Source organism: Ursus americanus, chromosome 29, assembly GCF_024610735.1.
Source record: "Ursus americanus isolate L20-20 chromosome 29, mUrsAme1.1.p, whole genome shotgun sequence".
In the NCBI taxonomy this organism is placed as follows: domain Eukaryota; kingdom Metazoa; phylum Chordata; class Mammalia; order Carnivora; family Ursidae; genus Ursus; species Ursus americanus.
The window spans coordinates 1,917,122-1,942,398 of NC_142155.1; the positions used below are offsets into that span (position 1 = coordinate 1,917,122).

At 38.5% G+C, this 25,277-nt stretch overlaps 1 protein-coding gene across 1 annotated transcript in view; it reads left to right on the top strand.

The window, feature by feature from the left end:
• The first annotated feature begins 3,053 nt into the window (after nt 1–3,053).
• ME1 (malic enzyme 1) overlaps nt 3,054–25,277 on the top strand; it is a 176,501-nt gene continuing 154,277 nt past the window's right edge. Inside the window, exon 1 of the mRNA XM_045804466.2 lies at nt 3,054–3,202. Within this exon, the coding sequence (XP_045660422.1) occupies nt 3,125–3,202 (78 nt within the window). The 5' untranslated portion in view covers nt 3,054–3,124. The remainder of the gene's footprint in view (nt 3,203–25,277) is intronic.

The following is a 25,277-nucleotide window of genomic DNA, read 5'->3' on the forward strand; positions in this document are numbered from 1 at the left end:
TGCCAGCCTTGAAAGCCTAAAACTGCTTTCCTTTCTGCTGTCATTTCTCTACAAATGTGTTGTTCTTTGCTGAAGATGCCATATAGACCACAGTTTTAAGCTGCTGCTTTGAGTTACTCTTTGTTTTCTGTTTCTTAGGTGTGATGTGCTGCTGCAAGCATTAGTAAACTTGTTAATGTCTTCTTGTTAAAGAGCTCCACCTGAAAACCTAAGATGGGTGGAGGTGGAGTTTAGCCTCCCCCACACCAGCATTCATTCCAGTCCTATCCTCACTGCAGAATACAGGCAAAAAGTTAACTCTTTCCTTGGTTGGCAGTTACCCTGGGGCTGGCCATCCCAAGGATGCAGCTGCCTACACTAAATTCTCAACTTTTTGGGTCAGCTACCCAGGTGGACTTTCTCCTCTCTAATACACTGAACACTGGAATTCTCAAATTAAAACCCCGTAAGGTCAAAGGTCTTCCCTTCATGCAGAAACACATCAAGAACCAGGCATCTTGAGGTTTTCAACTTAAAAATCACTTATTTTACATAGCAGTAACATGCATTCTGTATGAAGAAATAAGGATCGTTTACTTGATATCATATAGCTACATTTTTCTATCAGATTGTCTTTCATGAAAGTAAAACATTTCCAATGTCCCATCTTGAAACTTAGCGTTTTTGGTGTTGCAATGTTTTACAAATATACATCAATGATGTAGACGAATCCTTTTTTGTGGGAACTTTATGTTCTCTTAAGTTTACCATGAAAGGAAAACATTTGAAATGCTATATGTGCTGTATTTCCTGAATTTTTTTATACTTAATGTCAATGACATTAGATCAGAATACTATAATTCTATTTTAATGACTAGAGTTCATTGTGCAACAAATTGGGCAAGAAAAATTTGTTTTGACTGATAGTATTCTCACCCGTGTAACAAAAATTTATAGGTTCTAATCCTTTAGTTTGTGAATCCTACCCATTCTTAACCAATTATGTGCAGAGTGACTGGACAACTGTAGTTTTGCAAAAGGAAACTTAAAACAAGTTTTTTTCTCTTTTCCAAAATGTTTTTGTTTTGTTTTTACATTAAAACTTAACCTTACAAACAAGTAAAAAGGACTGAAATTTGATGTTCTGGGTAGCATTTGCATGGAAAAAGAGCTTCCTCCCAGTTCTCTTAGAACTGCACATGAATATACAAAATGGCTCCCCGTTAGGCCTCACACTGTTAGCATTCAAGATGGCTGGACTTCCTTTCACAAATTCACATCTCCCATGGATTTACTTCTCTTTACCTGCACTGCCAGGATCTTGTAATTCCTTTGTAGTGGTGGTGTGGGGGAAGAGCCCACATACTTTTTGGGCTTCTCCCTATATTTATGTCAACTTTCCTATCTGTACATCATGCGTCACAGAAACAGGACTAGACAGGAAACATAGCTAAACTTCTATACAAGGGGCGTTATAATAAGGTTCTGGTGTACTGACATTTTTGTTTCTTCAGCATCTTATGTTTGCTTCCTAGGCCTGTAATTAAACTGTTTCTGTTTCTGATAAAGCGCCCTAATTGTAACATGCCTCAGTTAACTCCTGGGAGTGAGTTTTGTAAAGCATACCCTCTTCTCAAGTATCCCAGGTAGGGTTAACTATTTATGGATTGTAGCATTCACGCTGAAAGGTGTTACTTAAATGCAAGGAATGTTTTTAAAGAATTCTGATGCCAATAAAATGTTCGCTGTTAATAAAATGTTCTCCCTTGAAACAAATGATTCTAGGGAATTCAAAGAATAGGCCCAAGAAGCTTCTGGTTGTAAGTATGGCCAAACAAACAACTGTAGCAATCTTTCTGATAAAGTATCATGAAACATTAAATGTGTGTCTAGTTTATGGCTATATAAAATGAACCCATAATCAATCCTTACTACTATCTTTTGTACCACCATGAGGTAGAAATGAATAGGGCAGAAACTAGTGATTCTACTTACCTGAAAAAGAAACTGCGGCACAGAAAGCTTTAGTGGTTTTTGTGTGTCCCACACCCTTTTTGGCTTTGTTCTGACTGCTCCTCCATTCCTTGAAATTCAAGTATAAATATCAATAATAACAGAATTCCAGTTCTGGAAGATCATTTATTCTGACCCTCTCCTTTGACCAAAGAAGAAACGGAGGCCCTTAAAGACTGAGTTACCCATTAATATTCGAAGAGTTTCATATTCATCCTAGTTTCGGAACGCTCACAAAATTATATACAAGATAAATGTGACCGTCAGTGGGCCCTAACACACCTGCAGCGTGACACACCTTGACTTTTACTTCAATTATATGAAAATAGAATTCCCACTGATAATCTAGAGACTCCCTCAGTGTCCTGGCCCCACACTGTCCTTTCTCCCAGTTCTACTCTGACCTCTCTTTCTGGGTCAAGGTTGGTTCTGTCTGGGCGTGGCCGGCCTCGGGACCCTGCACACAGCTTCCAAGCCCCTAGCAGGAAGGGTCGGAGAGGGTCTAAGTCTCAGCCAGTCGAGGTCTTCTGCAAACAGCCCCCGAGTGCCCTTCGCGAGTGCGCCCATCCCTTGGTCCCGCAGCCGCTGTGTCCGCCCGCACCTCCCCAGCTTCCCTGGGACTCCCGCTAAGGGCCCAGCCCGGCCGGGGGCGACGGTACCCTCAGGGCCGCCGGGGCGGGCGGGGGAACCCGGCCTTGCCGCCCGCGTGGGTCCGGGGTAAGAGCAGTCCCTGAACGACGGAGGCGCGCCCCACGCCGGGACGCGCGAGCACAGCGGCGATCAGAAGCCCCGGGCGCGGACGGGAGCGGCCCCCACGGCCGCCTCCCCGCGGGCCCCCGCGCCGCCGCCGGAGCCTCGCTCTTCCTCCTCCTCCTCGCTCGCCGGCTCGGCTCATCTCCTGCCATGACTCAGCGATTCTCGCAGGCTGCCCGGCCGGGGACACCGGCTCCTCGCCGGCTCCTCCCGCCGCGCCCACCCCCTCTCGCCACCCGCGCCCGCCCCCGACCGCCGGCTCTTTCCCAGCGCGGCCGCCGCCGCCACCGCAGTCAGCGCGGGCGCCGCCCCAGCATCCGCCGCCTGCCCCGCGCGCCGCCCGCCCCGGCAGCCCCCGCAGCCCGCCCGCGCGCCGGCCATGGAGCCCGCCGCCCCCCGCCGCCGCCACCCCCGCCAGCGCGGCTACGCCGTGACGCGGGACCCCCACCTCAACAAGGTGAGTCCGCCGGCGCACCTGGCGGCCCGGCGGCCGCTTCCGCTCCGGCGCAGGCCCTCCGGAGGGTCCCGGGCTCGGCCTCGCCCGGTGCCGGCTGTCCCGGGGCGCGCGGCCCTCGGCGCGAGCGGAACCGGGGGGCCGCGCAGTGCGATGGGCGCTCGGTGCCGGGCCGGCCCGGCATCGCGTTTTGGGGAAGAAGGTGTAACTTGTTTACAGTACTTGCTGGCTCCCCGAGGGCCAAGCCGGACGGAGTAGCACCGGCCGAGTGCGTGACCGGACCGTGTCTGTGAAGGTAGCAGGTGGGCTGCCCGCTCGCCCGTGTGCCGCCCACTTACGGTTCCACTCCGCGCGGCGAGTGCTGGACGCTGCTCCGGAGAGAGGTGGCCCTGCTGGTCCCTCCCGGGCAGACACGAGTTCTGGAAGCCGCAGATCACATCAACAAGCTCGCAGTCCGGGCCGCTCGGTTTCTGGAGCGACACGATGAAGAGGCTGGGAATGCGTGGTGGCTGGCTTCTCTGCCTTGGACACTTTGCGTGGCCTGGTACAAAAGCCTTGTCCTAGACATGGGACTGTGCGTGAAGCCATTCCTGGTTGTTGAATCTGGCCTTCTGGAAATTAAAACATTGTTTTTTTTAAAAGACGCCTTATTAAAATAAGAATTCAGCGTAGGTTAGAGAACCTTTTCAGATCCTGGTAACATTTCATTTTTCTTCACTGGTAATATAGTGCAAACATCTACTATTTCTCTCAAATGAAAACATCTACTATTTCTCTCAAAGGTTAGAGAACCTTTTCAGATCCTGGTAACATTTCATTTTTCTTCACTGGTAATATAGTGCAAACATCTACTATTTCTCTCAAATGAAAACTACCTAATTTATAATTTTGCTTCTGTAGATACTAAGCAGTCACACTCTGTAGCCAGGTTTGTCTCTAGACTGTTCTTTTTGTGTGACTGTGCTTTTGACCTATGCTTCTTATTTAGGATATGGAAAATGCCATGGGTCAGCACAGAGATCGTCTCTTTTTTTTTGGGTCATTTGGGTCGTCTCTTTAGCAGATACTCTTTTTCATTAGGAACTGGACCTCAGCTCCTACTTTCTGGTCACGTTGCTGGTGATTTGTTGATCATCGTTAATGGCTTGAAGACTTGTGATTTCTTTTATTTAATTGTAGTAGTGTGACTTGTTTTTTATTTCGTGGTGACAGGTAACTTTTACAAATACATGGTTATTTAGTATTTGTGTTCATAAAACATTATGAAATTTTAAACAGCTCCTACGTATTTTTTTCTTCAAAATGAATTGCTTGATTTTTTCTTCTTGTTATTCTGCAGGTTGGGCCCTATTTTCAGTAGAACAAAGGTAAAATCTGATGTGACAGAACAATTTGTGACTTTCATGTGTACCTGCTTCCTGTAATTTACGACCAAGTAATGGGTTGTCCCTTAAGAAGGACTACATGAGCGGTATAACCTGTTTGAATTTCCTGAAGTCATAGGCAGGTGTGAGTGTTTCGAGTGGGTAGATGGAATAGGCCCTCACTGAGCAAAAGTCATTATGTCTTTATTGTTTGCATCAAGAATATATGTTCTTAAAATCTTTTTGGCTCCTGTTCACCAACAAGTATTAACTCCTACTTAATGATAATATCACGGAGATCTTCCACCAAGTTGAAAGGTGAAGGATACTGTGTTAAGAACACAGTTTTGAATTTATAATTGAACTTTATTGTCTGCATAGTGTCAAATTGGCTTTAAACTCTAGTTCACCAAGTCTGGGGTGATGAATGGAATAAGCTTTACTTTTCTTACTCGGTTCTAAGATAGTTGTGTGGTGCCTCATAGAAGCCACAGAATTGCCTTTCATGTACCATTGAAACTATGGCTGTGGGACATTCCTGATTTGCCCTGCACTGAAGATCTCTAGGCTTTAAAATTTTTGATAACCCAGGAATTTTTATTGACTTCTATGATAAACTTTGGCTAGTAGATCATGCCCTCTAAAACCCCAGCCCGTCATCTGGCTACATGAAGCCTCCTTCAGCCAAATTAACCCAGACTTTCATCGCCTCACCTTTTGGGTAACAGCGATAGTTTTGCTGGTTTTATTTTGAGTATTATAGTCTGTTCTACATGTAGATATGAGGAACATACCTTCATCAATTAGTGTTTTCTTCATGTTAGTCTTCTGTCATCCAACTATTTATAATCATTCTTATTATGCTGAATGTACATCAGTCTTGTCAGGTTTACGGTCTTATCCAAATTGATCCCATTATTCCCCCAGTTTAGTCTTCCACTTGAAATATATTTGCAGAATCTCTTACTTAATGCTTTCCTTTTTGTCTCTGTGTAATTTCCTACAGTTAAAATGGCATTAGTTGATTTAATAATGATCTCTTTAGGGAAGATTTTCCTAATTATCTCAGTTCTGTTATCATTACTTGACACCGCTGTTTATATGGATTCAGTTGTATCATGTCATTTTGTATTTACTGCATTTTATTTTTTTCTTATTTTGATTGTCATAGGTTGGGAATCATACGTAGTACAGAATTTTGCTCACTGGGCTTTAAATAAATGTTTAATGAATGAATGAACCATATTTTTATTTCTTTTGTCTTTTAAACAGTACTCAGCTCTTAAAGCAAGAAACTTTTAGAGTGGTAGTTGGAACATTATTTTAAGACATTTATCCTGTTTAATGTAATTTCTTGGAAGTAAATTGCATTGAAATCTAAAGCGCATTTGACTCTCTGTACATTATACAACGTATAATGGATACAGGAGAAAAGTTGGAATTTGGTTTAAATCTGACCATCCATGAAATGATAACTACTTGCTACATAACCTTGAGGTGATTAGTCTTGATAAAATCAGGGTTAACAGTAGATGTGATCCAAATTAAAAAAATAAAGAATTGTAAAAACCAAAGAGAAATAAGGTCTTTCTTCATTCATAATATGATTATTAGTATTTGCTTATACTCAAATTACATAATTCCAGGTAGGATTTCATCATAGTATTTGGGAAAGTACTTCATAGATACGAGATTCAGTGTATTTCTGTACATAGCCCAAACTACCTTTGAGGTGCTTTTCTTTGTGTTATATGTGCTTATCTAATTTAATGTTTAATGTTAATGATTTTTAAGGATACCTTCTGATTTAGATGAGTTGTATTTCAAATTTTTCCTTCAAAATTAAAATTCTACACATAATAAAAATCACTTATTTTTAATTTCTAAATGTATTTGCTTTGTTTCTCTAGCAGTGGTAGAAAATACTCGTCGATAGTTCTATCATAATTGTGCTTACATGGTTTCCATGTCTTTAAGATTAAATAATAACATGACCTACAAGTAAATCTCCAAAAGATACCACTCTGTAATATTTTAGGCATTTTAACCCAGTTTAAGTTAGTGACTTATTAAATCCATTTTTGGCCAGCATTATTAATTTTTAAATCTAAAAAATGAGCTTCTGGGCAAGTGCATTTGTAGATGTTTGTGTCTCAGCATGTCAAGACCTCGTTGGAGGTGTTGTCGGGGAAAAGAGAAATGTCTCGTGACTATGAAGGAAAGATACCTTAAACCTCTTTTTCTTCCACGTAAACTATCCCAGAGTTAATCATCGAGGCATTTTTACCTACCGCAGTTCTCTGGAGTTGCCTCAGCGATGTGAGAAACTGCTGTATTATTTAATGGAATCCCGCTGATAGGAGTGCCATAGCGATGTGGACGTACATACAGGCCTCCATGCCTGTTACCTTGCTGCGCTTCAAACAGCGGTGGTGGCACAGGGTAGCACAAAGTCAGAATGATGTGCTCGAACGAGTAGAAAGATGAGTTTGATTTTTGAGAACTTTTGAGACTGGTGATATGGAGTACAGGAAATATTGAAGAAAGTCTGAGATTTTTCACTTTTGTGTTCTAATTTCCTTCTAACTTTTGGGCAAGTACGAGAAATGCAATGTAATGGAATAAACATCCTAAGACATTGTATCTAGAGGAAAGCCTAAGCCCGAATTCTTCCATTTAGCAGTTGTGAGATTTTGAGTGAACTTTTCTGAACTAGCTTCAGTTACTGTCCCTACAAAACAAAGTGATAATTTCATTCATTTATTATTTTTTTATTTAGAAAATATGTGTTTGTTCAGAACCCACTATATATACTAGGTAATATTCTGGTTCAAAGAATACAGCAATGAAGAAGATTCTTGTTGTGAGTACACTTATATTTCTGTTGTAATATGATTTCTGCCTTGCTTCTTCGCTCAGATATTGAAAAGATTATTTGAGATAGTGAATATTGTTTCTAAATTATATATTCTAAAAACAGGAGGTCTTTTAGTACTGTCATTATTAATATAGTAATTTCATATAGAAAGTCTGAGTTCATAGCTGGAGCAATTATAAAGTACTTATTTTTTTTAGTATACTAACCCCTTCTCTTGAATTTTTGATGAACACATGATTGTGTTCCCTCTATTTTATAGTAAAAAGCAAAAATATATCTTCTCTGTGGGAGAGAAAGATATTTTACCCTCAGATTCACGTAGCTGAGCTTGGCTGCTGTTACATGACCTTTGCAATCTTTCATACACTTTCACAGAATGCCAGGTATAAAGAGTGTATTTGTGAAGAAATAGAAAAAGGAAAGCTTTTTGCTTCTCAGTACTCTGTTCAAAGTATGTAAAGGCTTGGAAGTATGAAAGAACTTGGCTTGGTAGAGAAAGGTAGAGGTATGCTTTGCTAGTTAAAATTATTGGGAGAAGAGGGAGTGAATTGCAGAGACAGGAAATTTAAAAGTTCCAGTGGTGTGAAACCAGCCTTTACTTGATTCTGTTTGACTTTGGAAAAAATCAGTTACTTTGACAAAACAAATATTTGTACCATTTTCCAATGGTTTTCAAAATCGACATGACCAAATACTGTGAGAGACTCAAAATTGCCCAGATTTGGCCTATTTGTTACTTCATTATTTTCTATTATTGAACCGACTCAACCAACTTTGATAGTATATAGGTCCAGAATAAATCATAAGATACGTTACAATTACATAGAACAAATTTGAAAATGATTAAGAAATTTTCTTACACATGGACATGGGGCCTAAATGTAAAATGGGGATGTTTGTATCCTTAAAATGATATTTAAAATATTTTATGGCTTATATGTTAATTTTTACTTGTTTTTAGCTTAATGTATATCAAGTAGTACATTTTAAACAGAGGATTGTGTTGCCTTAAGTGAATTTAGAGAATTTAAAACATCAATATTTTCCCTCAGGCCTTAAAAATATATCTAGGTTAGCCATCAATTAGACTGTTAGGTATTTGAGGCCTTTGAGTTTTAAGAGAGGGGGGGGAGACCGTATGGCTTAAAGTTTTTATGGTTTAATCTGGTAGCTAGGGAAGTCAATACAGTAATGAATAGTCGTCTCTAAAAACATGGAAATCTAACTATTAAAGCTTTATACTAATGAATCCTACACCTGAAACACTAGGATTATTTTTTTAATCAGGTAATGTTGAGTGAGAATATCAGCAAAAGTATTACATGTTCATACACATTTTCATAATTGCATTATGAGTATCCCTGGGGTAGTTAAATTCTAAACTGCCTCACAAAGACTTGGAAATCTGGAGACTGAAGTTCTAAGACTCCATTATAAAATTAGGGCTAGGCCCTTTAAGCTAATATAATTAATATATATTAATATATTTACTACATTTGAATTGTCTATTCAGAGTCCTCTAAGAAGGTATTTTAAAGCTTTTTTGATTGCACACGTCCATAGTACATATATAACTGTAATGTTATGGGCTGAATTGTGCCCTCTGGAGGGTCATGTATTGAAGTACTTATCCCTAATATCTCACAGTGTAACCATATTTGGAGCTGAGATCTTTAAAGAGGTAATAAGTTAAAACCAGGTCTTTAGGGTGGGCCTTAATTCAATGTGGCCGATGGCCTTACAAGAAAAGGAAAGACGACGTGAACACAGAAAAGTCAGTGAGAAAAGCCTCAGAATGTAAGCAACCCTACTGACATCTTGATCTTGGACTTCCAGCCTCCAGAACTATGAGAAAATGAATTTCTGTTGTTTTAGTCACTTAGTCTGGTACTTTGTTATGGCAGCTTAGCAAACTAATACACATATAACTGAAACAAAATATAATATAATACTTTGCTGCATTTAGTGCACTCTAGTAGTACCTATTCTATTTCCATTTTTAAAAAATGTGAGGGGTGTCTGGGTGGCTCAGTTGGTTGAGCGTCCAGCTCTTGGTTTCCGCTCAGGTCATGATCTTACGGGTTGTGAGATCAAGCCCCATATTGGTCTCTGTGCTCAGCAGAGAGTCTGCTTGAGATTCTCTCCTTCTGCCCCTCACCCCACTTGTGCCCTCTCCCTCTCAAATAAATAAATAAAATAAAATCTTTCTAAAAAATGTGAATCACAACCCATAGTTAAAAAAAATTATGCTCTATAACTTCTTTAAGTAGTGCATTCACATACCTAGGAAGTTATTAGGAGTAATAGGAGTAACTTTCTTTTCTGTGTCTTAGTGTCGCACATACAAGCCTCTAGTTTGCCTTGGCAGTATGGGTCCAGTCTCCTGTTTTTCTGTCTACATATCCAGTTTGAGGTAATCTTTTAAACCAATAATCTTGAAATGATGAGAACATTATTTTATTTTATTTTATTTTTTAAAGATTTTTTTTTAAATTTATTTATTTGACAGAGACAGAGTCAGCCAGCAAGAGAGGGAACACAAGCAGGGGGAGTGGGAGAGGAAGAAGCAGGCTCATAGCAGAGGAGCCTAATGTGGAGCTCGATCCCACAACGCTGGGATCACACCCTGAGCGAAGGCAGACGCTTAACCGCTGTGCAACCCAGGCACCCTGAGAACATTATTGTTACTAATAGTGGCAGTTCTTAGTTAGTTAGCAAAACAATAAGTCCTTACTTGGTTGCTCAGAGCCGGGAAAAAACTAAAACTTGAATAATGAGCATTTTTGTAAGCATTTAAAATTTTACTTATTCAAAACCTTATACTTAATTTTTACGTATGGTAACTATAACATAATGGTGACAGAATTGAGAGCAAACATATTGGTCATATTGTTGTGGGGTTGTCAAACCCAACAGTCAAGAAAGAATTCTTGAGACGTTTTATGGTGCTATTTGGTAAGTTTATTTGAGTAGCATGGCAATAGGACCCATGAGCAAAAGAGCTGCACTTTTGCTGTATGAAGCCGGTGGTTATATGCATGGTACTCAAGGGATAGGGGATGTGTGAGAAGTGTTAAATCACAAATGTCTTTGAATTTCTACTCATAAAACTACTTTCACGAGATTTCTCTGGTGTTTATCATTCAGTTCGATATTAACACTCAGTGAGATATCCAGGCAGTCATGAGAGCCTTTAAGAATGTAGCAACCAGGGGTGCCTGGGTGGCTCAGTCAGTTAAGCATCTGACTCCTGACTGAGTCAGTGGCCCAGTCAGTTAAGCATCTGACTCCTGATTTTAGCTCAGGTCATGATCTTGGGATTGTGGGATCAAACCCTGCATCAGGCTCTACACTGCAGGGAGTCTGCTTAAAATTCTCCCTCTCCATCTTTTTGCCCTTCCCCCCCAAGCATGTGTGTGCACTTGCTCTCTCTCTCAAATAAATAAATAAATCTTAAAAAAAAAAAGAAAAGAATTTAGCCACCAGCATGTGTTTGATCCTAATTGGAACTATGGATGTTATAGATCAGCGTTCTGGGCTAAAGGTGAACATTTTCTGCTTCTATCCCTCATCAGTATCAGTAAATATATATGAGAATACCTCACCTGTTAATAAATTATTTTCAGATTGTCCCACAAAGCATAAGCAAATGATGTTATAGATAAGAGATATATTGAAAACAAAATGCTATGAAAAGACTAAAAATAAAGATATAGGAAAATGCAAATAGGGGTTATACCTGACATCAGACAATGTAGAATCCATATCAAAAAGCATTAAGTGAGACAAAATACTCTATAATGCTGAAAAGTACAATTTTGAATGGAGTTAAAAAGTAGTCAATATCTATGCACCAAACACAGCAGCTACCTTCATAAAAAAAGACCCTGCTACAGGATATGCAAAGAGAAGTAAACACTAATACTCGCAGACTTCAACATACTGCTCTCAGTGCAGGACATATCAAAGGGACAAAAGCTGTTTCCATACAGGAATTCCTTCCTCAAATTTCTCAGGAAATTTGTTTTACCAAATAATGAGAAACTTCACTTGAGAAATCGGGAAAATGGAAAACAGTATTATAACTATCCTTTGAGAATCAAAGCTTAATAAATAACATAGAGCTAGCTATTACTGGTTTGAAAGATCCAACGATGTAAGTCAAAAGGAAGAGCTGGAAATAGTGACACACAGATTCAGATGGTAAGGTTGATATTTCCTAATCTTTACAGATTACCTACAGATAGGTGAGAAATAGTAATGATCTAATCAATTTAGCTTGTAACTGTTGCCAATTTCTGATAATATCTCTTTTAATTTCTGTCTTTAGACCATTTATACTTAATGGAATTATTGGTATGTCTGGATTTCTGTTCACTATTTTATTATTAGGTGTCTGTTTCCTCTGTGTTTCATTTCTTTATTTCTCCTTTCCTGTCTTATATTATTTGAATATTTATTCCATTTTGATTTATCTTTGAGTTTTTGACAATATCTCTTTTTATAGTCCTTTTTGGTACTTGCTCTAAAAGTTACACTGTACATAAGTTTTCAGTCTACTTAAAATGACCATTTTACCAGTTCAGTTGAAATGTAGAAACTTTATTTATCGTGTCTTATTACTTTCCTCTGATTATGTTATAGTTGTTACATTACATCTGCTTTTATCTCCATACATTACATAGAATTTTTAAAAGTGAGATATGCTTTACATTTAGCATTAAATTAGCTTCAGGTGTACAGAGTGGTAAGTTGATATTTGTATATATTGGCAAATGATCACCACAGTAAGTAGCTAACATCTATCACCGTACATAGTTATGACAAATGTTTTTCTTGTGATAACTTTTAAGACTTACTCTCTTAGCAACTTTGAAATATGCAGTACAGTGTTATTAACTATAGTCACCATGCTGTACATTCATCCCCATGGCTTATTTATTTTATGACTGCAAGTTTGTACTTTTTGAATACCTCTACCCATTTCCTCCACCCACCTACTTCCCACTTCTGCCAACCAGTGGTCTTTTGTCTGTATCCATAAGCTTGTTTTTTTTTTTTCTTTTTAGATTCCATATGTAACTGAGATCATGTATATAGTATTTGTTTTTCTCTGACTTTATTTCACTTAGTGTAATGATTTCAAGATCCATCCATGTTGTTGCAAATGGTGAGATTTCCTTCTTTTTTATTATGGCCGAGTAAGATTATATTACATGTATATGCACCACATTTTCTTTATTCATTCATCCTTTGATGGACGTTGAGGTTGTTCCCATATCTTGGCAGTTGCAAGTAATGCTTCAGTGAACATGTGGGTGCATATATCCTTTCCATGTAGTATTTTTGTTTTCTTTAGATAAAAACCCAGAGGCAGAATTGCTAGATCATATGGTAGTTTTATTTTTAATATTTTGAGGAAACTCCATACTGTTTTCCATAGTGGATATACCTATTTCCATTCCCACCAACAGGGAAAAAGGGAACCCTTTTTTCCACATCCTCACCAATGCTTGTTATTTCTTGCTTTTTGATAATGGCCATTCTAATAGGTATGAAGTGATTTATTGTGCTTTTGATATGCGTTTTCCTGATGATTACTGATACTGAGCTTCTTTTCATGTATCTGTTGTCCATCTTTTATCTTTGGAAAATGTCTTTTCAGATCCTCTGCCCATTTTTTAATTGGATTGTTTGTTTTGCTATTGAGTTGTTATGAAAAAAAATTTTGATGTAATAATGTAATGTTTATTTTTTTTATTTTAACTGTCATATTTTAAAGAATTTAAGAGGGAAAGAGTAATCTGTTACAGTTACCCAGATATTTGCCATTTCAGGTTTTCCTCAGGTATTATTTCCTTTTCATCTAAAGAATTGCCTTTAGCAGGACACCTGGGCGGCTCAGTTGGTTAAGTGCCTGACTCTTGGTTTCAGCTCGGGTCATGATCTCAGAGTGATGAGATTGAGCCCTGTGTCAGGCTCCATGCTCAGCACGAAGTCTGCTTCTTCCTCCCCTTCTGTTCCTCCCCTTCTTCATACATATGCGTGCTCTCTCTCTAAAATAAATACATTTTAAAATTCTTTTTAAAAAAAGAATTGCCTTTAGTATTTCTTTTAGAGGAGGTTTGCTGGAGACCAGTTGCCTTAGTTTTCTTTCATCTGAGAATGTCTTTATTTCACCTTCATTTCCAAAGGGTATTTTTACCAGTTTAAGAATTTGGGGTTGACAGTTGTTTACCTTCAACACTTTGAAAATGCCATTCCTTCCTCAGGTCACCTGGTGGCTTAGTTGGTTAAGCATCTGCCTTCGGCTCAGGTCATGGTCCCGGGGTCCTGGGATCGAGTTCCGCATCAGGCTCCCTGCTCACTGGGGAGTCTGCTTCTCTCTCCCCCTCTGACTCTACCCCCTGCTCCTGCTCTCATCTGCTCTCTCTCTCTCTCTCAAATGAATTAATAAAAAAAACTTAAAAAAAATATCATTCTTCTTTCTTCTGGCCTCCCTCGTTTTTGATGAGACATCTGCAGTCATTCGAATTTAATGCATGCAATGGGTCATTTTTTTCTGGCTCCTTTAAAGATGTTTTCTTTGTTTCTAGTTTTTAGCATTATGAAATAATTTTTCTGGATTTATATATTTTTAAATTATCTTCTTGGGTTTTGCTGAGCTTCTCGAATTTGTTAAGTTTACGTCTTGTCCCAAAACTGATAAGTGTTTAGCCATTATTTCTTCAAGTATTTTTTCTTTCTCCTCACCTTTTGGCATTGTGTTGATAAAAATGTTAGCTTTTTAGTATTGCCTCACAGGTCCCTGGGCTCTGACTTTTTTTTGTTTTTTTCTTTGTTTTTAATATCAGTTGATCCATCTTCAAGTTCACTGACTCTTTGCTCTTATATCTCCATCTGTTCTTGAGCTCATCCTATGAATTTATTATTTTAGCTATTGTATTTCTCAGTTCTAACGTTTCCATTTGGTTCTTTATACTTTAGTTTCTTGGCCAAGACTTTGTGTTTTCCCATCATTTCAAAAGATTTTGCCCTTGTGGATTTGGGGTATGGTTACAATAACTTTTTAAATTTTTGTCTGATAACTCCATTCTCTGTATCATCATTGATTTTCTTTTCCTTTGAAAGTAAACATTCTCCTGTTTCTTTGCTGAGTAGTTTTTGTATATATCCTGGACATATGCATATTATGAAATTCTAGGTTTTTGTTAAATCCCAAAGGGAGTACTATTCTTTTAAATTTTTAATCTTCAACCTGGTTGGGTCGGTTCACAAGTCAGATCCATCTTCTATGGTTTGTGGTTCCAATATTCCATTTTCAAAGCCACTTTGTAGTGCTATTTGGATCTGTTCCATCATGTGTACTACCCAGTGGCCAGGGTAGGATCTGTGCAATGATTTACACCATAGTTTAATTCTCAAATCCTTTGTAAGACAGGTCTATACATGCATAGCTCAGAGGTGAGTTTGGGAGTTCATATACAATGTTATGGGATTGCTCTCTTGAGTTCCCTTCTTTCTATGATCTTGCTGATACATTGTCTCCTTGAGGCCCCCCTTTCCCAGCCCACTAGCCAGAAAACTGGGTCTTTAGTTTCTTTGCTTGGCTCTATACTTCCTCTATCTGCATTTGTACTTAGGGCCAAGTGACTAGAAGACAGAGAAAAATGCAACAGACATTTGATCCATGATTTTGGGACTATTGCTCTTTTGGTTAAAAAGAATGATTTTATTTTCTTACAATTTTAGACATCTGTGGTGGTTGTACTCCTGTCACCCACTGTGAAATTCCCAGGGGGGCTGGGGCTGGAGAGAATGGAAGATAGTAGTGGATTTCCCTCTTCTCAGACCTTTAAGAGTCTCCTTTCCTGATTCTTGGACCAGAAAAAGAAAGCTTCTCTTGGCCCTCTTTTTGTCTGCACTCAGTTGCACTTCTAGCTTTTTAAGTCAAAGCCAGTTGATTACAGATGGGACTGGACCAAAAAAGCCAGGCTGCACTGAAGGCAAAACTCCAGGAAATTCACTGTTGGTTTCGTGGTACCTTGGATTCTTTTTTCTTTCCCATTCTTATGCTGCCATTTACTTTTCAGAGTCTTCAGATAGCTGCCTAATGCAGTCCGTACCAGGTTTATAGTTGGGTTCTTTGGGAGAGACAAGATAAAATATGCTTACACCATCTTGCACAGAACCAGAGCCCTTAGACTGTTATTTTTAGGATGTGAATGTGTGAAACGCAGTCTAACTTGGTTTTTAGTTTCAGGGGGAAAAATCAGGGAATCTCTTCTCAAATATATATTCCCATTCTCCCCCCACCTCCCTGCCATTTACTGGGTACATATTTGCTATAGTAATATTAGTAAGAAAGGTCACTCTCTGGAAAATGGTTTATGTGAAAAATAAAAACAATATAATTTATAAAATTTCTATATTCTAAGGATTTAGAAAAATGCTTGGCCTTTTTAAAAAAGATTTATTTACTTGAGAGAGAGAGAGAAAGCGAGCGAGAACGAGAACGGGGAGGGTAGAGGGAGAGAGAATGCTCAAACAGACTCCCCACTGAGCAAGGAGCTGGACTCCTTGCTGGATCTCACCACACTGAGGTCATGACCTGAGCTGAAATTAGAGTCAGACGCTAAACTGACTGAGCCGCCCAGTCTCCCTACTTGGCCTTTTTGATAATGTATGTTTCACTCCTGTTTCTCTTCATGCTGTGATGGAGAAAATACTACAGAAATTAGAAGGTTCAAAATTCCTCTGGAGAGGTGCGTAGGTTGTAATACTGGCTTATATCATAGCTTTATCTTTTAATGTAGTTTCCCATGGGACCTGGAATACAGTTTGTATTCTGTAAAAGTCTGTTGAATGAAACGAGGGATGGTTGCTGAAGTAACCTTTTATAGCTCTCTTCTGCCTTTCAGATGTGGCTGTAACCTCTCCACAGATCGCATCCTACATTGTGGGGTGAATATGCTATTGGGTGTGTGTTGGAGAAGCTTTAGTAGGTATAGGGATGACCGGTGTATCATTTAGGATTGGGTTTTGATATATATAACAGCAATACCAATAAAAACAAATAATAGTAACTTGGGTAAGATGTAGCTTATTTTTCTCCGGCACATGAAAGAAATCAGAGCGTAGACAGTCTAGGTCTGTTTGGTGGGCCACAGAATCATCAGGAACATTGCTGCTCTTCCGTCTTCAGGAGCACTTTATGGTCCTAACTGACAATTGGTCTATAGATATCATTTGTATATTCCAAGCTGGCTGCTGGAAGAAATGAGAGAAACACAAGAATGGCCACTTTCCAGTGGGGTCAGCTCTCTTTAAGTATCCTTCCCCACATCCCACCCATCACTTCTACTTACATGTCATTGCTCAGAACTCAGCCAAAGGGCCTCATCTAACTATAGGGAGTTTGGAATTTTAGTCCTTTTTTTATACATTACCACCTCAAATAATATTGGGTCCTCTTACTGGGGAAAAAGGGGAGAAACAGATGTTATAGTAGGCAGTTAGCAGTCTCTGCCATAGCTAGAACGGCCAGAAACAAGGATAGAGATTTAACAAATGTAAGTAATACGTATGATTATATTATTCTTGGAGATTGAGATAAATGGTTCTTAATAGTTCTTAATATTTTTTGTAGCCTTACAGATTGACTATATAAAAATAAAAATACAAAAAAGTGAAAAGTTTGACTCCCTCCCACTTTGGTGCCCCAGATAGTTTGTTCCCCTTCCTGGATGCAACTATGGTTTCTAGTGATTAGTATGTTTCCATTGTATGTTAGAAGTATTGTATAAAGTATATATTTTTAAAGTTAATTTTCTAAGTTAAAATGTTACTGATTTTTTAAAAGATTTTATTTATTTGAGAGAAATAGAGGGAGAAAGGGAGGGAGCATTAAGCCAGGGGGAAAGGCAGAGGGAAAGGGAGAAGCAGACTCCTTGCTCAGATCCCAGGACCCTGGGATCATGACCCGACCCAAAGCAGACACTTAACTGACTGAGGCACCCAGGCGCCCTAAAACATTATTGATGTAGGGCATGAATCAGATCTGCGCTTAGTGTGGTGGCTAGGAGGTGGTGTTATGAAGACAAATGATGCAGTGGGGAGTATGTATGTGAATCTTACAGAGACAAGGAAGACAGATTGAGAATCAGGAGCCCAGATTGAACCTTCTGTCATCTGCCTGGTACTCAGAACTGAAAAGCTGTTTTCTCTTTCTTTAATGAGCTAGACTTCATATAGAGATTCCCCCATAGTGTTTTCACAAAATGGCATCATGAATCCGGCAAAGAACTGGGTCTTCCCATTACTGTAAGGATAAGGTTTAGATCTTTACTTAGCTAACAAGGACTGGCCTGCTCTGGTTCCTGCCTGTCTTCCGAGGGTCATCTTTCATCATTCTACTCATAGTCGATGTTTCCTTCCCCGTACTCTCTCTAAGAAGCCAAGCCCTTCCGCCTCAGGGGATCGTGCCCTTGCCATTCCCTGTTTCTCCCATTTCTTCCAGCAGCTCAGTCACCCTGAGCCTTTCACCTGGTCAACTCCCACTTTTCTCCTTGTCCTTCAAATGTTATTTTAATATCACTGTTTGGTGAACTCTTTCCTTTTAAGCCCCTAAATTAAGTTAGATAGGAAGATTTCCCTTTTGTTTCCCCTGTACTTATCACATTGTTATTTTATAATTATTTGTGTAGCTATTCATGTAATAAATAGCCCGTTAAGCTCTCTATAGATTGTTAGCTTCATGGGGCCGGGGACCATATTTGACGTATCACTGTTTCATTGGCTTAGTGCTTACAAGTGTAAGCATTCATTCAACAAACATTTGGTGAAAAATATTTGGCGTGAGTGGGATGATTAATTTTATGTGTCATTTTAGCTAAGCCACTGGGTGTCCAGACAGTTGGTCAGATATTATTCTGGGTGTGTCTGTGAGGGTGTTTCTGGATGAGATTAACGTTTGAATTGGTAGACTGAGTAAAGCAGACTTCCCTACCTAATGTGGGTGGTCCTCACCCAGTCAGTTGAAAATCTGAATAGAAGAAAATGGCTGATCCTCTTGTGAGGAAGAAGGAATCCCTCTTGCCTGAGTGCCTTCAAGCTGGGACATCAATTTTTTCCTACCTTTGGATTTCAGCTGAAACACTGGCCCTTCCTGGGTCTTAAGCCTGCTGGCCTTTGGACTAGAACTATAGTGTCAGCTCTCCTGATTTCTCAGGCCTTTGGGCGTGGACTGGAAATACACAGTTGGCTCTCCTAGGTCTCCAACTTGCCAACTTCTACTCTAGGGACTTGTCAGCCTTCATATTTGCATGAGCCAATTACTTATAATGAATTTCTTCATATACGTGTTGTTTATGCACACACCCTATTTGTTCTGTTTCTCTGGAGACCCTTGACCAATACCAGTGACAATCTCCCATAGACTAAGAGGAGACAAAACATTTCTGAAAATCTCAACTGTGGATCTGAAGTAAGAAAGCCATCTTGTGGCGTTTCTGGGAATATCATGTTGACGTGTGAAGTATATATCCCTTGGAAAATGAAGCATCGTTCTCTGCAACAGTTCTTTTTTTTTTTTTTTAGGTTTTTACTTAAATTCCAATTAGTTAATGTACAGTGTAATATTAGTTTCGGGTGTACAATCCAGTGATTCAGCACTTTCAGACAACACCCGGTGCTCATCACAAGTGCCCTCCTTAATCCCCATTACCCGTCTAGCCCATCCCCCCACCCCCCTCCCCTTTGATAATCATCAGTTTGTTTACCATAGTTAAGACTCTGTTTCTTGGTTTGCCTCTTTTTTTCCCCTTTGCTTGTTTGTTTTGTTCCTTACATTCTACATGTGAGTGAAATCATGAGGTATTTGTCTTTCTTTGACTTATTTCACTTAGCATTATACATTCTAGCTCCATCCATGTCAAGATGTCATTCTTTTTTATGGCTGATTAATATTCCACTGTATACACACAGACACACACACCCCGCATCGTCTATATTATTAGTTGATGGACACTTGGTCTGTTTTCGTAATTTGGCTATCATAGATAATGCTTCTGTAAACATCGGGGGTACGTGTATTTCTTTGAATTAGTATTTTTGTATCCTTTGGGTAAATACGTAGTAGTGTAATTGCTGGATCATAGGGTAGTCCTATTTTTAACTTTTTGAGGAACCTCCATCCTGTTGTCCAGAGTGGCTGCACCAGTTTGCATTCCCACCAACTGTGCATGAAGGTTCCTTTTTCTCCACAGTCTCACCAACACCTGTTATTTCTTGTGTTACTGATTTTAGCTATTCTGAGATGTGTGAGGTGTTATCTCATTGTAGTTTTGATTTGCATTTTCCTGATGATCAGTGATGTTGAGCATCTTTTCATGTCTGTTGGCCAGCTGTATGTCTTTGGAAAAATATCTATTCATGTCTTCTGCCCATTTTTAAAAAGGATTTTATTTATTTATTTTAGAGAGGGGGAGGGGCAGAGGGAGGTGGAGAGAGAAAATCTCAAACAGACTCCCCACTGAGCATGGTCTCTCCCTGCCCCAGCATGGGGCTCAACGCAGGTCTCGATCCTACAACCCTCAGATCATGACCTCAGTCAAAATCAAGAGTCAGATGCTTAACTGACTGAGCCACCCAGGCGCCCCTCTCCTGCACATTTTTTAATTGGATTATTTGTTTTTTTGAAGTTGAGGTTTGTAAGTTCTTTATAGATTTTAGATACTAACCCTTTATCAGATACATCATTTGCAAATGTTTTCTTCCATTCCATAGGTTGCCTTTTAGTTTTGCTGATTTTTTTCCTTCACTGTCTGAAACAGTTCTTGAAACATTTTGTACCAAAGTCCCCTTTGGAAATTTAGTGAAGTCCATGGCCGCCTTAAAGCAGTGGTTTCAGATAAATAGAATGCATAGTGTTATAAAGGAAAATAAGTATGATATAGGTATCAAAATATTAAAAAATAAATGTGATATTATAAGATATATTCCTCTTTATGAAAGACTTAAATCGCAAGATAATATATTTGAATGTGAGTAATTTAAAGTAAAATTTCATTTATTAGAGAGATTGGTATGAAGGTTGCTGACATGACTAGCTTGTGTGCCTTTTCATGTTATAAAACAACCTTATTGTAGGTCTAAAATTACTGTAATTTCAAAGTAATGATAAACGTAAATGTTATTTCAAGATATGTGCCAGAAGTTTAATATGATAAAAAATATTATTTCAATTTATGACAGTCACAGGAACTACTATTTCTTTTGTCCATTATCTTCTTTTACAGTGGAAGGAAATACAAAGTTTCACAGTGAAAAACGATGCTCACATGTATTTGTGTATTTATTTATTTACGATTTTATTTATTTATTAGAGAGCATGCGCCCGTGTGTGTGTGAGCAGGGAAGGGGCAGAAGGAGAAGGAAAGAATCTCGAGCAGATTCCACACTGAGCATGGAGCCCCACTCGGGGCTTGATCTCACAACCCTGAGACCATGAACTTAGCCAAAACCAAGAGTCAGAAACTAAACTGAGCCATCCAGGCGCCCCAAGATGCCCACATTTTAAGACTCCTGAATGGTATATATTGATTCCTTAAGTGTCTGTGGTTAGGTCCATGTGTGAAAGTGATATGCATTCAGTAGAAACTGTATTTCGAATTTTGAATTTTGATCTTTTCCTGAGCTAACGATATGTGGTGCGACCCTCTCTTGTGATGCTAGCAGTGGCAGCCAGCTGCAGCTCCCAGGCAGCCACGTAACCACAAGGGTGAACAGCTGGTACACTTACAGCCATTCTGTACCCATAAGTCTGTTCTTTCACTTGCAGTATAATGTTCAATCAGTTACATGAGGTATTAGGTACTTATTTATATAATAGACTTTGTGTTAGATGATTTCGGCCAACTGTAGGCCAATGTAAATGTTCTGAGCACATTTCAGGTACGTTAGACTAAGCTGTGATGTTTGGTAGGTTAGACGTATTAAATGCATTTTCGACTTCATAGTATTTTCAGTTTACGAGGGGTTGATTGGGAGGTAACCCCTTTGTAAGTTGAGGAGGGTCTGTACATCGAACTGAACTACATGGAAATGAAAAGTTGTTTCAGGTTCATATGTTCATCCATTTGTTTATTTAAAACTTATTGAGGCCCTGCTCCATCTCGACATTTTATCAGGTGCTGTTCAAATATGAATATCATATTTCCTGTCCTCCAGAAGCACCTAGACCTTGGGGTAAAACAGCACTTCCGCAGAAATAATGAAGTATGAGAAGTTGCATGATAGAGGTACTTGATGCTTTGGGAGGACACTGGAGGACGCCTCGCTAATCCAGAGAGGAGGAGGAAAAGACTCCTCCTCCTCATCGTTCAGGAAGAGGCAAGGGACATTTACAAATTCGTGGGTAACTTCATGTTCAGTTGCCATCTAATTTTCATACGCTGTAGATTCTTCGACTAGCTCAAAGAATTAAGAAATCAGAGTCACAATACATGATTATCTTGTAATCCCAATGCTTCTGGTTCACTCTGTGATAATCACTACACGCAGTATCATAGGCATATCTAGAATGGTGTAAATGTGCACGTGATTTTTTAGGGCCTCTACTGGCAATCAGTATTACCCATTTGATTTAGATTATTCATACACATTTCAATCCAAGACATGAGATTTGGCTTTTTTATTACTTGTGTGCATTGGTAGTTTCAGTAGTTTACTAACAATTACCAGTCTGCTTACCTCCAGTCTACTTACTTAACAGGTACTTTACTGATTTGGTGAGCTTCCTTGGGCACACCGGCATTCCATCTGCTGAAATAATTTTAAACTCTTTTTTTTTTTTTTAAGATTTTATTTGGGGGAGGGGGCACGCCTGTAATGGGGGGAGGGGCAGAGGGAGAGGGAGGAGTAGGCTCCCAGCTGAGCAGGGAGCCTGCCACAGGGCTTGATCCCAAGACCCCCAGATTTCCACCCCAGCTGAAGGCAGATGCTTAACCAACTGAGCCACCCAAGTGTCCCAAGAATTTAAAAATCTTATTAATGATTTGAAGAGCTATGTTTGAAAAATGTAGTATTAACATTGATGGTTAATAAGTCCTCAGCTTTTAAGGAATCTATATAAAGACTAGTAATTTGAGTTTTAAGTGAGAAATACTTAAACTATTTAATTAAACCTCTGATCCAATATTTTAAAAATCCATTTGGTCTCTTAGGTAGAGATGCTCTTTCTTTTCATTAATTAAGCAAACATGTCACTTAAACTACAAAATAGTTATACTTGCTGATATCCTGTAATACCTAGATGAAATGATTTTTAGGTGTTATGGTTATGATATTTTGCTGTAAATTTTAGGGTATCTAGGGCCAAGTATATTTTATTTATTTATTTTAATTTAAACTCAATTAATTAACATTTAGAGGTAGAGTTTGGTGATTCATCAGTTGCATATAACACCCAGTGCTCATTACATCAAATGCCCTCCTTAATGCCTATCTTCCTTAATGCCCAGTTACCCCATCCCGTCACCCCTCACTCCAGCAACCCTCAGTTTGTTTCTTGTAATTAAGAGTATCTTATGATTTGTCTCCCTCTCTGATTTCATCTTATTTTATTTTTCCCTCCCTTTAGGGCCAAGTGTATTTTAGATTTATTTTTGTAATCATTACTTCTACCAGTTTCAATTACTCTATATAAACTATGAGTAAAAATTAATTGCTGTGTAATGGCACCAAATATTTTTCTTAAGCTGTTGTTAATATATTATTGATTTTAAATTATTGATTTTCTGCTTCTTAGAGGAAACAGTCACTAGAGAATTTGGTTGCACAGCTGAATGCATGCAAAATAATCATTTAAAAACTTTACTTTGGAAATGTGTATGCCATCTGGCTGATTAATTTTTTGAAGAAATGAGGTTATATACACCAGGAAAGTTCTAGGGGTCATTAGCTATATTGTTAATTAGAATTAAAAAAATCAGTTTCGAAGAACAGTATTTGGCATTCTGGAAGACTTGGGGGAAGGAACCCTTTAATATACGTCCAGGACAAATTAGAATCACTTTTCTCTCTGTAGTTAAAGAATATGCTTGTAAACTACGTTAATACATTTGAAAATGTTGACATTTAAAGCTAAAGCTCACTTTGATCTCTTTATTTCAGAATTATAAATAATACAAACATTACAATAAATCATTTTATAATGAATTATTCATTGACAGATTACCTAGAGATTTTTTGAGTTGATTACTTTGAGTCCTTATTCAGGAGAAAAACAAGGCAAATAACTGAAGCTTATGGCAAACATTAAAGATGGTTAGCGTGGAATTCAGATTGTATGTGTTCTGTTTTTAAGGTAATCATTTCTGATGAATTACTCAGGACAAAGTTTCTTTCTCAGGTGCAAACACAGTTTCTAATACGTCTCTTTGTTATGCCAGGAATTTTGTTTTCGTTTCTGCTTGATAGTCTCAGTTTTCTCAAGAAGATATACATGGATCAATTAGTAGAACCCAGAAGAATAGTTGTCCTGTCTGGGTCCTCAGCAGTGAAACAGCATACCATTCTGCTGTCTAGGGATCTGGTCCAGAAGGTTTTATAAGAAGGAGGGAAAGAAAAAGAAAGATAGAAAATGAGAAAACCAGGGTTGAAATTAGAGTGTATGAGAAAGCTTTTAGGGAATTAGAATTATAGGTGGTCTGGAAACTTAATATATGTATAGAAATCTAAACTTTTTAACCGTATGAAAGACTCAGAAGAAATCAAATGAAAGTTAGAAGCTGCATGTATAGTTTGGATACACTATTCTTTGTTGAATAGCCTCACAGCATAACTGTAAGGTAAAAATTCTTTGAAACAGGTATTTGTTACATCAGCTTTTAATGAGGAGCATGTATTAGGCTAGTGTTTCACTGTATTAAGCTAGTATTTAATAAGGAGAATGTATTAAGCTACTCTTTATAATTTCTACAAAATATATATGAATACGTATCTGTTAGTATGAAAAAATGAAAGATAGAGCCAGGATTATTAAATGGTTCAAAATTCTATTTATTGTTTCTCCAAATACTTCTGGGAAGCTTCTGGTTGGTAGGTATCACACTGATGCGTCATTCTTAAAAACTGGTTTAAACGAAATCTTGTCATATATATTTTTAAATTTTCAGGGATTTTAAGGTTTAAGTTTGCTTACTCATTGACTTTTTTCTAATTCATAAAGGGTAGTAATAGAATATGAACCTAATCATAGGACTTTAACTTGGCCCAGTTCCCCAAATTTTTAAGCCCTAGTTCTTTTGTTTTTGGTGGTTATTGTTTAAGACTTGAATTGACACTTTATTATGCCATAGAATATTTGGCTAACAGTATGTGGGTGTTTGTAGTTACTAACCATCAAAGGATAGCAAAAGATAGCCAGATGGCATTGTCATTTACATGGCAAAAGGTGCAGGAGACCTGTTAGTTCAGATCAACATTGGGAAATTAGTTAAAAGAAGGACTAATATACCAATAAATGATTAAGTGCCATTATTAAGTGAATGCAGGAACATATGTTAGTGCTTCTGATAATAAGCCTTATTCTCAGAATATTGATAATTTTGATTATTATTTTGCAGATAGATTTTCAAGGCATAATATTCAGAAATTTACTACTTTTTGCATCGTATATTTTTGAGATTTTTAACTTTATTCTAGTTTTTTCCCCATTTTTAATTTCCAAATTTTTCATTTTAAGCTAGACAGAAATCTGTTGAATTTTCTTTCTTTTTCAAATACATTACTGTATATAATTCTCTTTTATTCCAGAGTTATTCATGACATTTTG